The sequence below is a fragment of the Triturus cristatus genome, chromosome 4_2 (assembly GCF_964204655.1).
Source record: "Triturus cristatus chromosome 4_2, aTriCri1.1, whole genome shotgun sequence".
Taxonomy (NCBI): Eukaryota; Metazoa; Chordata; class Amphibia; order Caudata; family Salamandridae; genus Triturus; species Triturus cristatus.
Genome location: NC_140586.1, coordinates 658,056,681 through 658,072,208, shown reverse-complemented (window position 1 = coordinate 658,072,208; position 15,528 = coordinate 658,056,681). Strand labels below are relative to the sequence as shown.

At 41.1% G+C, this 15,528-nt stretch overlaps 1 protein-coding gene across 7 annotated transcripts in view; it reads left to right on the top strand.

Moving 5' to 3' along the window:
• ATG4C (autophagy related 4C cysteine peptidase) overlaps positions 1-15,528 on the top strand; it is a 266,766-nt gene that overhangs the window by 102,379 nt on the left and 148,859 nt on the right. For all 7 annotated transcript variants that reach the window (XM_085602413.1, XM_085602416.1, XM_085602418.1 and 4 more), the window contains one exon: positions 15,032-15,356. In XM_085602413.1, coding sequence (XP_085458539.1) covers positions 15,032-15,356 — 325 coding nt within the window. The remainder of the gene's footprint in view (positions 1-15,031; positions 15,357-15,528) is intronic.

Sequence of the window (15,528 nt, the reverse complement as noted above, 5' to 3'; positions counted from 1 at the left end):
TCCAATTTTCCCAAAAATTATAATAAAAATACATAGCATAGTGACCGTAGCCAGACTGTAGTTAGAGTTAGGGTTACCAGATATAGCAGTAGCTCGTATTTTTTTCCCTTAATATCTTTGCCCCCATTTGACGAATCTCTGGGAAACTTTGCAGACCTGTTGCACCCATTACATTGTTGGATTGAAAGTTTTGCCGAGTTTGGTCAAGGTGTGCAAAGAAAAAAGGGGGTCCCAAAAGACACTTTCACTCCAATGCATTTTACATAGACTTTTGTATTTCAAGTAGCACGAGAATGGCTGAACGGATTTTCATGAAATTTGGCAAGATTAGACATTATGGTGCGCAGATGATTCTTTTGGGTACTAAAGGGATAGAGGGTACAAATTTTATTAAGCTATAGGGAATTTTAACTTGGTGATAGCTGTTGTTGCAGTATTTTGCAATTGTACCACAGTACATATTGGTGGCGATTCATCAGGTGATTAGCTAATGACTGCCTTTAAAAAAGTTAAAGGCAGCCATGTTGTTTTCTGGTACAGTTTTCCTGTGCTCTGTGTTACGCCTTCAGGTCTAGGTAAGTACTAGGTTTGACATTTTTCCCCCTACCTATTACCAGTTTAGTAAATTGGTAATAGGTAGGGAAAAACATTTATGAATTCCTGTATACTTTTTCAACAAAATACAGGATACTGCGGTACAACCTCGAAAGGTACTACCTCCATAACAAAAAACATAAAAAATGTTTTAAAAAATTAGAGACTCACTGCAATACACTATATTTTACAAATATAGTGTACTAAAGTCTATTTTCTATTTTTAACATATTTAAATATGCACAAAAAAGTCTATGGAAAAGTCCGTTAATAGCTACAAATGACCATGCCGCTTAAAAAAATTTGCAGTTTTCTTTAGACTGCTGTTACAAATATATAGAAAATTATAAATAAAATTCTCTACCTATTGCCACTGAAGTAAAGTGGTAATAGGTAGTGAACAACAATAAAACCTAATGCTTACTTGTATCTAAGACCCTAACCCAGAATGCAGCTAAATGCAGAGCACAGCAAAACTATGATTAAAACGATATGGCTGCCTTTTGCCTTCAGTAAACACAGCCATCAGCCAATCGCATACTGACTTCTCATCCCCATGTACCATGGTATACCGCCAATTTACCTCAGTAAACCACAGCACAATATCTGCTTACGTTTTTTAAAACTTTAACACTATTTACACATATTACCACAAATGAATGGTCAGCCCTCATAATGTATATTCTAGCCTTATAACATATACATCCATTCACACACTCTCACTCTACATCTGTTTCAATTAACACACTCCTCTCTACCCCCACTCCTCTCTACCCCCACTCCTCTCTACCCCCACTCCTCTCTACCCCCCACTCCTCTCTACCCCACTTCCCTCTACCCCACTCCCCTCTATTCCTCTCTACCCCACTCCACTCTACCCCACTCCACGCCACTCCACTCTGTTCCATTCTACGCTATTCCACTTTGCACCACCTTGCTTTACATCACTCCACGATATGCTAATACACTCTACGCTAATCCACTGTACACCACTCTATTCTATGAGCATCCCCTGTACGCCCCTCCAGTGTACACAACTCTATGCTATTCTACTCTATTACACTCTACTATGCACCACTTTAGTGTACACCACTGCACTCTGCGCCACTCCAGTGCACTCAAATGCAGTGTAAGTCACTCCCCTCTATCACAATCAAGTGTATGCTATTACAATGTAGAACACTACATTGTACGCCACATCACTACATGCCACTCCACTCCACTGTACATCATTACAATCTACGCTTCTACAGTCTACACTATTCCTCTGTATGATACAGTACTCCACATTACTCCACTATATGGCACTCCACTGTACGTCTCTAGGCTGAACACCACTAAAGTCAACGTTATTCCACTCATCGCTACTCCACTGTATGCTACTCTACTTTATGCCACTGAACTCTACGCTGTTCCACTCTACGCCACTCCACTCTACTCTACTCCACTGTATGTCAGAGAGCGCAAAAGTAAACATGCTTTGGGGAGAAATATGTTCAGAACTTGTGGTGGCTACTGGAGTGCCTTTTCTGAGATGCTGGAATTGTACATTGTGGGACACTGTGAGGATGTTTGTTGATAACTTACCAAAGGATAAATGTAAAGACTTTATAAATATACTGAATAACAGTCTGTTAAATGAAAGTATTAAACCAAGTTAAGTTATAAGCCTATTGTTTGATTCTGCAGATCTGGCATTATTAGAATTTTGCCTACTTCTCTTAAGAATTATGTAGAAAAAATATTTTAGATCTCCTTTTTCACTGGCCCAGAAGAAGAGATGTGAAGAATGAACGTGGAAGCAGGAACTTTGAAAGTGGTTGGCGTAGAAAAGAGAAATAGATATTTCACATATCTGGTCAGACTACAAGAGAGAGGCCTTACCAGCTGTATCTGCTTGAGTTGTTTTAAAGCGCTCTTTGGCAGATGCATCATTAGAAGCATCAGGAGCAACAGTCTCCTCAGAAAAGCAGTACTATCAGTGATGGTCCTGTAGGGGCTGGGGTTCTCATCAAAAAGATTCTGACAGGAAGTAGCAGAACAACTGTCAATCATTCCTCTACTTCCATACGTCCGTGATTGGATGTGTTCAGTGGCGTTGCAAATTGCATATCTCTACACTTCAGTATTATGGGAAATTTCTTAGGGGATGTTGTAGGGCACTCACAGTATCTGGTCTCACTGAAATCAGCTCATGGAACTTTTTCCAAGTAAATGACAGTGGTGATGGCACGTTAAAGGAAGAAAAGGATTTGATTTACTCGTATCTAGAGGACAGACTAAACGACGCTTGGGACCCTCAGAGGGCATTTCAAAATGTGAGGGTATGTTGTTTCTTCTTCACATGCTTGGTCTTCAGGTGTCATTTCAGACAAGTCAGAGCATCTATGTAGAAGGAGTTGTTGAATGAAAAGAACAGGAATGGATGTGAAGGTTTAGGTCACCCCTAAATTTTGACCACGGAGTACAGCAAGGCTGAAATTAAGACAAAGTGTTTCCAACGCAGGAAGTTTTATCTTCAAGCTGTAGCCTGAGGTGGAAGATCCTAAAGGTCTGTGTTTTTTAATGTGTGGACATTTCGCTATCAACCCTTTTTATTTCTTCTTTTTTTTTCTCTTTCCTGAACGGAGGGTCTTCATTTTTGGTGGCTGTCTAGTGTCTGGTTGCCTGGCATGGTAAGAAAACCTTGACAGGGTGATTGGGAAGCCAGTGTCAAAGTTTGCTTAACCTGGCAGGGTACTTCAGGGTTTCCTTTCGTGCACAGAAATCAAATGAAGCGACTTTGTTGCAAGGGAAATGTGATTGACCTACTTACGACCAAAGCAGAAGCCATATGGTGTGGGCCTTTTAAAGTTAATCCCTGCCTCTATTTTCATGTATTTAACCCACACTTCAATGGTTTTTGCAAAAAAACTCGAAGAACAGATTTTCAGGAAACCAAAAAAGAATTGTGATCTGGAAAACTTAACCTCATCCAGGTTTTGTGAAAGCCTGCACATTGTTTTTGCTGTAGGTGGAACTATTGTTTCCTGTGTTAACTTTAGTGTGGTTTAGCACATTTGTCAATAACAATAAAGTTATCATTCAGCTAGAACAGGCGGTTTTTAAAAGGGGGGATGATATGTGCCACACCTAAACACCACTTCAGTATGATACGGGGAAAATGGAAAAAAAATACTTTATTTTTTTATAAATAACTCTCACCCACTCTAGTAGTGTCCTGCTTCATCGTCTGGTTCATTCTGACCCCTAGAAGTCAGGGTGGGCTAGACGTGTTCCAGGTTATAGGGACCTCTTTGTATATTTCTATCTAGAGGGACGTAACAACGAAATAAATTCCTCATCCAACCCCAAGGTATCCCCTTTTTTTGTGTGGAGGATGGGAAAGATTAAAAATAACTATGTAAGGGGCACTGAGCAAACTGTGGTCCTGTGACACTTAAAATACCAACATGTTTCTGCCCCACTACTGGCCTCTATACTGCCTGGGCATTCGTCGTGGTGGGTTTGGTTTTGTAGTATTCCTCCTCTGACGAATATTATGGCTTCAGAGAATTACATGTGGCATGCACCCTAAATTTGGGCATCCAAAGGCAGTGTATACTTGCAAAGCAAGAAAAATATGGCATGGAGAATTAGTGCCAAAGTTGTGATAATTGGGCACCACATTCTGGTGCCGCACTCATTGTACCATAGCATGTCAATTAGCACATGCCATGCTTCACATCAGTGTTTGTGAGCCTAATTCTGGTGCGTCCTCTGACTCATACATAGATTCTTCATTATTGTGTACTGAACGTACTCCTGGTTTGACGACCGTTTTCAAAAGTACATACAAAACAAACTTATGTGGACCAAGACCGTGGGATGCATACATAAATAAACAAATAGTGGCATGCTGTGAATTTTTTACATTTACTCCTTGGGGCAGAGGGGTGATTGTCCCTGTAGTCAAACACTGGGATCCCGGATTGCGGATAAATTGGTGGAGGGGGAGACCAAAGTTGCCGCAGTGTCAGCTTTACTGAATTAAAATGAAACTCTAATGTCTCATAAGGACTTTGAAAATATATACTTTTAGCACAGTTCAAATCAATTGAATAAGACCGATTGCTCAAAGCATCCCAAGGGCTTGGCCACCATGGTATAAATATTTATGTATTGTCAAGGGCCCATACCGTCTCAAACACCTACTATGCTTCTGCTCTCCTCAGCTTGTGATCATGAAATTCCATGGGACAGGGCATTTATCCCCCGGGGCTGCATCAGCTGTGCCTCATTGGAAAGCAGGATAAACAAATGAGGCCATGGGACTTGTTTTATCGGGGCTGGCGCAGGTGTAGCGCGTAGGTTAAAAATACTTCTCCAAGGTGCTGTGAGTTCTCAGTTTAGTAAACCTAAGCATCTGCTTGTGTGCCCACACCGGTGGAACCAATCAGAAAACACCGGTGTGGGGTGCAAGTGATTGGGGAAGCCAAGTGGACCGTCACCTTCACTTGCTAAGGGGTGCGCGTCAGAACCTGGTGCGAGAATCGTGGAGTTTGTTGTTCCCCACTGGCCATGTGTCTTTTCCATTAGATATTGCTGACAGGGAAGCTCATATCCAAAGGCAATTCACATTGGGGCGATAAAGGCTGCTCTTTATTAAACATATATATTTCTTTTTACTGGGACACCGGACTCATACTGTGACTAGAGGTGCTCGCGAGCACTCAAATTTCAAAAGGTATATGGTGAGAGCTATAATTTCTAAATTCATATTTGTATAAAAAATGGGTCCAGACGGCCTAGCGTCTACACTAATGTGTATTGTGTTAGCAATATCCTCTTTAACAAGTATGCCAAGTTGTAACTAGGGGCATGCTCTCACCAAGAATGAGGTGGGTGTCTTCACTTGGCACTGCTGATCTAATGTTTGTGGGGTGAACTTCTAAAATGGATTGATATTTAACCACAGCTTGCATACTGATTTTACATTGGAGAAACAATGTATCCCAATTTCCAGGACTAGTACCTTGTCATAAATTTAAGTGTTCATCCAAGATCTAACAGATCCTCAAATGATTCTATGGTATGTCGTCATTAAGCCCTCCTTTATTAGTCTGCAGTTTAGAAACCCGCCTCTTGTCTGTTTTCCAGGAGTTTGTTGTTAATTCCTGCATGTGGGGTGAGTTTCTCAGTAACTGTTTATCAAAAAAAGGGGGGAAATAGAGGTTGATGGTTAGGTTCACCCTCCAGCAGTATATGTATCAAACAACAACCTGAACTAGTCAAGTAAAAGAACCTAACCTAGGGGGATGGGAGGTGTCAGAAAACCAATTGATTCTGAAACACACCAATTATAGAAAAGGGGAAAATTGTCCTTTTCTTGAGTCCCCTCACTCACCAGGGTTTCCCCACGGTGACATGCTTCATCATTGGGGTCCTCCCAGTCCTCTACGGACTGAGGCGTGCTGCGACTTGCGAATTACGTAGGAGCACTAAAAAATCAATCAGACTATGTGTAGTGCAAGTGAAAGAGTGGAGTGGAATTTAAAATTAATCAGCTAGTGGGCCAAATAAACTTTATTAATGCTCTAAGCTGAAAAAATTAAAAATGGGGTGATATGCTAAAGTCCCTAGTTATAATGAATAGGTGTACCTAGCATATGGTCTGGTCAACTAGTTTCGAGCTTCCCCAGCTCTTCGTCAGGACAACACCGGGACCAGCCCAGTGAGACAGTGCCACTCCTAGTTAACCTTGATAAGGTGCAATATGTGAGACGCTGCAACTGTAAGGCATGCGTAATTTATGATACATACGTAATGTACGTCAGGCGAAATCTGTAGGATAATAAGACACATATTATTTGGAAAAAAGTAGTTCATAAGTACTGTTATCTTTAACAATTGTGAGCACACTACACCCAAGTGTTCAATCGGTTCAGTCTATGATGTGCCTCGTTGTGGGTTATTTATAAAAAAGAAGAAAACAGATGAATGTTAATTCGCTCTCTCCTTGCCGGCGTTTTTGTGCTGAAAAGTGATTGTGATTTAACACAATATCCAATAAAAATAACATGTCTGACACAACACGAAACACACATACACAAACATATAGGTGACATAAATAAGTGTTTTACATACTTTTTATAAGACACTAATATGCCTCATGGTCAACGGAGGGGCAATGGCGATCTTGTACATCTAAAGAAATAATGTAAAGGTTGCCGTTAAAGCTGTGGTGTGCTTCGTGGTCAAAGCGCGCCCTTTTTGGAAACCGAAAAAGATCGATGTTCTTCGTAAAGCGGGTGGGATGAAAAAGGAAAAACTATCCCAGAGCGTTCACTTACTTGTACACGGACAGCCACGCTTCTAAACACCTACTTGGGCTAACGCCAACCGGACCGCATTCTGGCGTGTCTCCGGAAAGGTGTTGTTTATGTAGATCAATTGAAGTGGAAAGGGAAGAAGGGACTCGTACTCGGAGAAAACATCCGGGGGCGGCCATCTTGGATTGGGACCGTTACCTCAGGATGTTTAGATGATTAACATGACGGTTATTTGCAAACAACATAAGAGATGGTTGAGGTTAAAAATAAATGTTGATTTACAAGAAGAAATCTCGTGAATAAGGATATATAGGGAAATATAATGGACAAAAAACGAAAAATCTAATGGATAAAAAAACCTAATGGATAAAAAAACAAATGGATAAAAACAATGACAAGTCAGCATAGTATGCTAGAAAAAGAGACGCCATAGTGAGAAGGGTGTAAGAATACTCACATCCAGTATTAGGCTGCTCAAAAATAAAAATAAAAATGTTAGACAATTACAAACAGGAGTATATTATCAAAACGAGATCTGTAGGGGTATGATGTTTCAAACAATCAGAATTATTCGGATCACAAGTAGTGGAAAAAAGACCACAAGTAGTGGAAAAAAGACCATGCCGGTCCCAATGATACAGTTTAAGACTATCGCAGAAGGTGTCCGTTTCATGTGAATTGTCCCCAGGGTATGTCATCATTCAAACCATGGCTATCAGAACGTACTTTAAAAACCCATCGCTGTTCTTTCTCGTGTAGTTTTTTCCTCAATGTTTTGCTGATTGCTTACGTGTTCCAAAATGACCCAATTAAGGTCATTAGGTGTGTGCTGTTTTTCCCAAAAATGGGTGGTCATTTTGGTGTTATTGCGTTTACACCTGAAATTGCTCCGGTGTTCAATTATCCTGGTATTTACCTTCCTTGTGGTCATCCCCACATAGTGAAGGTTGCAGACACAGGTGATCAGGTATACCACCCCTGTCGTGTTGCAGTTGGTAAAGGATCGGAGGTCCCATGTCATTCCGTTGTTGTAGGTTACTGTTTTTGTCACTTTGGTTAAATGACATACACTGCAGTTGCTGCATGGGTAATGGCCCTGAGGTAGTGGATGTAACAAACGTAAAGGGCCCATGGTACTTGTGGGGTTGGGGCGAGTGTGGACTAAAAAGTCCCTCAGGTTCTTAGCTTTCCGATGGCTGAACATGGGTTTTTGTAAGTCTAAACCTCCACTGTTCAGGGTCCGCCAATGTTTTTTTATTATTTTAGTTACTTGATTTGATGCAATACTGAAGGTGGTAATATAAATTTGTCGTTTGCAATCTGGTTGTCTGTTCTCTGGTTTGTCTTCCAGTAGTGCCTCTCTGTTGTTGTTTAGAGCTCTTTTTTGTGCTCTGGATACAAGATGTTGTGGATATTGCCTTCGTAACAGTTTTTGAGACAAGTCATTGGCTTGAATCTTATAGTCCTGGCGTGTAGTACAGTTGCGTCGCAGGCGCAAAAATTGTCCGAAAGGAAGGTTGTCTTTCAGACTTCTGGGATGAAAACTGTCATAGACTAGTAAGCAATTCCTTGCTGTGGGTTTGAAATGTGTAGTAGTGATTACACGTCCTTCGTGTGCTATTATGTTTAAATCAAGAAAGACCAGATTGGATTTACTCATAGTGAAGGTAAATTTCAAAAAAGGATCTTGTTGGTTTAGCCAGATCAGGAAGAACTCTGCTTCTTCTTCGTTCCCCTCCCAAATCAAAAGCACATCATCTATATACCTTTCCCATAATTTAATATGGTTGATGTGTGGGTTGTGCTGGTGGAGAATCTTTTGTTTCTCAAGATGGTATACGTAGAGTCCTGCTAAGCTCGGCGCAAATGTACTTCCCATGCTGGTACCGTGGGTTTGTTTGTACAAAGTATCATTGAATTGGAAAAAGTTTTCAGTTAAAGCCAGGCGACAACATTCAAGAACCAAATGTCTGGGTGTATGGTAGTCCCAGTTGCTTAGAAAAAGTACTTCCTCCAGGATGTCAAGGGTGTCTTGGTGTGGGAGACTGGTGTAGAGGCTCTCCACATCTAAACTGATCAGTATACTGGTTGTAGGATTGAACTCAAGGTCCTTGATTAAACTAAGGACTGCCTTGGTGTCCTGTAGGTATGTTTCTGTGGCTTGGACCAAGGGTCTTAAGAATGCGTCTGCAAACTTAGATAAAGGTTCCAAAATAGAACCTATGCCTGATACTATTGGTCTACCAGGTGGCGCCTCCATTGACTTGTGTATTTTGGGAATTGTGTAAAAATAAGGGATTATGGGTTTTCTGTTTTCCAGAAAATCCGCTTCTTTTTTGCTAATCCACTCATTTGCCAAGGATTCCTCCACAAGGCTGGCAATCTCAATCCGTAGACGTTCTGTGGGATCTTGGTGTATTACCAGATAATTACGTTCATCTGCCAACAGCCGTAAGCATTCTTTTTGATAGTCGGGGGTGTTTTGTAGAACTATTGCCCCACCCTTGTCCGCTGGTTTTATAGTTAGGTCTTTGTTGTTTGAAAGTTGGTTTATAGCCTCTTGCTCTGCTTTGCTAGTATTATGAAACACTTTGATTGTTTTCGGGTCTTATTCCGTTACCTCCTTCAACACCGCTTTTTCGAATGCTAGTAATTCAATTGGAAGATTGTGTGCTGGGGGAGTGAAATTGGATTTTTTATGTAGTCCTGTATCCGTGGGGATACTGGTATTAGGTTCCTTGTCTCTAAAGTAGATTTCCAGTTTAATCTTGCGAATAAACTCTTTTAATTCGCAGACAAGTCTGAATTTATCCAGTGAGGCTGTAGGTACAAAACCTAATCCAAGTAAGTGAACGCTCTGGGATAGTTTTTCCTTTTTCATCCCACCCGCTTTACGGAGAACATCGATCTTTTTCGGTTTCCAAAAAGGGCGCGCTTTGACCACGAAGCACACCACAGCTTTAACGGCAACTTTACATTATTTCTTTAGATGTACAAGATCGCCATTGCCCCTCCGTTGACCATGAGGCATATTAGTGTCTTATAAAAAGTATGTAAAACACTTATTTATGTCACCTATATGTTTGTGTATGTGTGTTTCGTGTTGTGTCAGACATGTTATTTTTATTGGATATTGTGTTAAATCACAATCACTTTTCAGCACAAAAACGCCGGCATGGAGATAGCGAATTAACATTCATCTGTTTTCTTCTTTTTTATAAAGAACCCACAACGAGGCACATCATAGACTGAACCGATTGAACACTTGGGTGTAGTGTGCTCACAATTGTTAAAGATAACAGTACTTATGAACTACTTTTTTCCAAATAATATGTGTCTTATTATCCTACAGATTTCGCCTGACGTACATTACGTATGTATCATAAATTACGCATGCCTTACAGTTGCAGCGTCTCACATATTGCACCTTATCAAGGTTAACTAGGAGTGGCACTGTCTCACTGGGCTGGTCCCGGTGTTGTCCTGACGAAGAGCTGGGGAAGCTCGAAACTAGTTGACCAGACCATATGCTAGGTACACCTATTCATTATAACTAGGGACTTTAGCATATCACCCCATTTTTAATTTTTTCAGCTTGGAGCATTAATAAAGTTTATTTGGCCCACTAGCTGATTAATTTTAAATTCCACTCCACTCTTTCACTTGCACTACACATAGTCTGATTGATTTTTTTAGTGCTCCTACGTAATTCGCAAGTCGCAGCACGCCTCAGTCCGTAGAGGACTGGGAGGACCCCAATGATGAAGCATGTCACCGTGGGGAAACCCTGGTGAGTGAGGGGACTCAAGAAAAGGACAATTTTCCCCTTTTCTATAATTGGTGTGTTTCAGAATCAATTGGTTTTCTGACACCTCCCATCCCCCTAGGTTAGGTTCTTTTACTTGACTAGTTCAGGTTGTTGTTTGGTACTTTCTCAGTAACTGACCATCTTTGGTCTTTGTTGCTGTGGTATTTCTTCAAGAAATGTGTAGTCAGTTTGGTAGACACTCTCCTACACTGTATCGTGCTTTTGTGCTCACTGATTCTTATTTTTCTGATGGTGATTCCTAAATAGTGGAGGCCCTGTGGGCATGTGATGGTGTATGCGGCATTGCTACTGTTGCAATTAGTGTGTATTCTCTTGGGAGCCCCAGGTCTAGTATTTTTGACTGTTTGGTAAGCGGAAATACAGAACAGTTTCCGTAGGGGTAATGCCCTGTCACTGAAGGGAAGTCCCAAAATGCAGTTTATCGTTCTAGTGTTCTTTGCTATATGTCGCTATGAACCAGTCTGTCTCTGATACTTTGTTTCTTTTGAACGAAAATGGTGGTTTGTGAAGGACAACTGGTTGGATGCGAGTATCCGCCAGTGTTTTTTCACAATCTTCCTAATGGTATTGGATGAAGAGCGCTTGGTGCTGACGAAGTTCATGGAGTTATAGTCCTGCTTGTTTTTTTCGAGCAGTGCCTCTCTAGGGATGTTATGCTCTTGTTTCTGTGCTCTTGAGGCAATCTTCCCAGGGTATTCTTTGTTTTTTTGGTGAGAGTCTCGGCTTCTTTCTTGAAGCCTCGTACATCAGAAAAAGTTCAATTAATTCGTACGAACTGCCCTACCAGACGGTTTTCTATGAGTGCCCGGAGGTGAGCAATATTAAAAGGCAGGAGGCTGTATCGGTCTGTGGGTTTTGTGGACAGGGAGGTGGTAAGTCTGCCACTCTTGGCTGTGAAAGTAATGTTGAGAAAAGACACGGTATGTCTGTCCCCCATTATGGGGAATCTTAAGTAGGGATTCCTTCCATTGGACCAAGTGATAAACGGTTCAATGGTTGTTTCATCTTCATGCCAAATGACCAAGCTGTTGTCAGTCACCACTGCCAAAGGCAGATGCCATTGTTGAATGGGTTATTGGCCCAAATATTTTCCTCTCCAAACCAGCCCACATAGAGACCGACTCTGCTTGGGGCAATGGTACTCCCTATGGGCGTCTCATGACACTGTAGGTATATCTGCTCTTCTAAAGAGAAAAAACTATCTGTTTGTGCTACTTTCGCCAAGCTCATGATCCACTGGACAGGGGCTGCCCACTCCCACTCTTGGGATAGCAATAGATCGGTGATGATCTGAATGCTCTCTTCCTGTAGGAAACTAGTTTAAAGGGCCTCAACCTCGAGGCACACCATCTTTTCTGTGGTAGGATCATATTCCACATCCTTCAGCAGGTTTAGTAGGTGCTTAGTATCCTTAATGCAGGACCTGGTTTTAGTGATCTTGGGCCATAAACAAACAATCCTATGGGTCTTCTTGGGGGAAGGGGTGCAGTCTGGGGCGGTCTTCCTTTGTCAATCTTCAGGATAGTGTAGAATTGCGGCATCCGCCGTTCATTCGTCGTTAGTAATTCTTGTTCTTTCTTCGTGATCTGTTTGTTGTCCGTAGCTTCCTCCAGGAAAGTCTTAATGGTTTCCGGTAGGCAGATGGTGGGGTCTGCCTGAAGTATTTCATAGTAAGAGGGTGAGGGCTGCCTCCCTCTACTCCTCTTTTCCTTGGATGACGATGGCTCCCCCCCTTTGTCTGCAGGTATGATGACCAGGTGTTTCTTCTTACAGAGGGATTCTAAGGTAATTCTCTCTCTTCCTATGAGATTCTGGCCGATGTCTTTTCTGGGATTCAGTTCTTCTACTTCTTTCATCACTTGCTCCTCAAATGCCCACACATCCAGAGGTATTGTAGAAGGGAACAAATTGAATCTAGACTTTTTTTTCTCAAAGTCGTGTATCCATAGTTTTTGTCAGTGATCGGAGTGTTCTGGAAAAAACTTTCACTCATATTTTCTGGAAGAACTCTGCTAGTTCCCATTGCATTTTGAATTTGTCAGTCTGTACCGTGGGTACAAATCCAGTCCCTTGTTGAGCACAGAAAGTTCATCCGTGGGCAGGTCTTCGGTGGTTAAGTTGACCACCATATCTACAGGCCTCTCGGGCCCAGTTGCCCGGATGTTCGTTCCTTCTGGTTGTTCATGTTCCCACCAGATTCTCCTGCCTCCCTGTTTGCCACATATCCCTCTGCTGCCGTCTCTTCCTAAAAAACGCAGAATTGGTAGAAAAAAGGTACATGTTTAGGTGGTGGGGAGCCTTGGAAAGGTTGGGGTCCATAGGGACCTGGCCAGAAATATCTAATAACTGCCTCTTTTCTGCTGTCTCCATCTGCCTCTCCAGTTCTGATTGGAATGTTGCTTGACCATTCGTCGACATCCGATTAAGAGGATCCTGAATCACTCCTTCCTGAAGATTCTACATCAGAGTCATATTTTTTGTTATAGTCTTCTTTGGTGTACGGGTACACCTTTTCATGTGATCAATTTTTTATATACTTGTACAGTAGTTATTTTTGCTTTGCATAAGGAAGTCCTTATGTTGCGCGATCTTTGTTGACTTCCTCCAGCTTTGTTTTTATAGACCGCGATTTTGACCTGTGCATTAAGGAAGTCTTTGCTAGCCTTGATCTTTATCAGCATCGCGTCTGATGGCTGTTTTTTGAGTACTTATGATCAAGATGAGCCAGTCCTTCAAGCATCACCAGGCGATGAGGGACTGCTTCTTTCTGAATAGTGGGTCTTCAGGAAAGTTCCCAGGTTCATTGGTCACCAGGAGGCCTGTTGGAGCTGTGTTAGCCCGCAGGTACTCAGTTATTATGGCTCCCTGGAGAAAGGTCTTCATTTGGTTTCTTTTCAGTTCCTTGAGTTTGTCCCAATTTTGCATCTGAGCTAGACTTTGTGTGATATTTTTGTCTGGAAGAAGTGAATTGGCTGATAGTATCAATGATGCCATCTCATCTGTGTAGGCAAGGCCCAGTTGTTACGTCATGTTTAGTTGTCATTTAGCACATTTGTCGCCACCCCTTTTGCCTCATTTAACTTCAGGGTCGAGTTAATAGTGGATGGATCAATGTGTCCAGTTTCGGGAGACATCATCAAAGCTATTAAAAATTCAGAAATGTATTTCCTTTGGTGAGAGTGATGTACCCAGGACTACAGAGCGTCATATATGAGCAGTAACAACACATTTTTTAAATAATGGTATGTTATATAAATAGTAAACACCTGCTGAAATTTGGTGGCTATGCCCATGGGCACCACAGTGACCCTAATGCCGCAAGTCTGTTTTTTTGTTGTTGTTTTGTTTAAGTTAACTGTAATTGCATTTTGGTGTCATTGGAAACCATAATTGACCCGTTTCAAAGGTCTTTCATTCTTCGAACCAAGATAACGTAATTAAATAATTATATACTATGAAATACTATAGTTTTGTATCATTATACCAATAGATCAATGCCAGTAGCAAACAATGGGTTATTTTTGTTTTTCTTTAGCTTCTTAAGTATGTCAGTGTGGAACATGTGGAAGTCCTCCACATGTTTGAGGGCTTTCTTTCAAAATCCTCAAATAGTACATAAATCACATGTTTTTTTGGCAGATGAATCCATTTTCCTCCACTGTAGGATGAGCTATCATGTTCTCTTGGATGTTTATGTGACTGGCGTATGCCTCCATAATCTATTTCCTGCATTTTTGTGGTGCAAGTGTGCAAACAATTGAACAATTTCTAAGGATTTTGAAAACGTCATATTGAGTTATTCTTCAGTTTCTGGTCCGTAACAAATTAGTCAGATGTCAATAAATCATTTCTGTTCAACTCCAGAGATCTAAACAATTTATCTTTAATAAAATTAAAGCAAACTACGGATCAGAATCTGGAAAACCAATCGGTTTGCTTTTAAAATATGGCAGCATTTTGTTCAGGCTTTTTTTTCTCTATGAGCAGAAATATACCCTATGGTCACCCCCTCATTTTGGGGCCTCCTGTAACTTTTTAAACCACCTGATTGATCATCCCAATGCATTATGAAAACTGAAAATTGATTTGGTAGGGTATTTAGTGATAGAATAAAGCTTTCCATAGCATGTCTGTCATGTTATATCAACTACATTTTGGCTTTCTTGAATTCTGCAATTTTGGTACACTCTTAATAATGTCCTGGGCTGGCACTATCTCAGATGTCCTTTCTCCTCATTTTCCAATATAAATTTTATTTAAAGTGATTTAGTGAGCTATCGTTTTTGTTTTTCCGTAGCATGGACGTGGCCAGAAGCAATGTACCTTGAAAATTCAGAGTCCGAAACATGGACAATACTTACTGCAAAGAAGATGGCTGCAACATTTGAAGCACAATTGTCTGAAGAAGAGCAACCTACACCAAAGTCTAGTATGGAAAGACCGAGGAACTTGTTTGAGGACCACGATACAGATGGTGTATTTTTCCATAGAAAAATAATTTCCTGGTTTGCCGATAGCCCTGGGGCCATCTTTGGATTGCACAAACTAACTAAGTATGGCAGAAATTCAGGCAAGATGGCAGGCGACTGGTATGGTCCAGCAGTTGTTGCTCATCTTTTAAGGTAAATCACTTTCTTATTATTATCTTGATAGGAGCATTTTACAGCACATCCTTGTTACTATCTTAATAGGAGAATGTTGTTGCAGTCTTTTTCCTAGTAACTATTGTAAACAAACTGAACCATTGGTAAAATTGAGCCCAAATATAGATAGTGCTTGTCTAGAATTCACTCA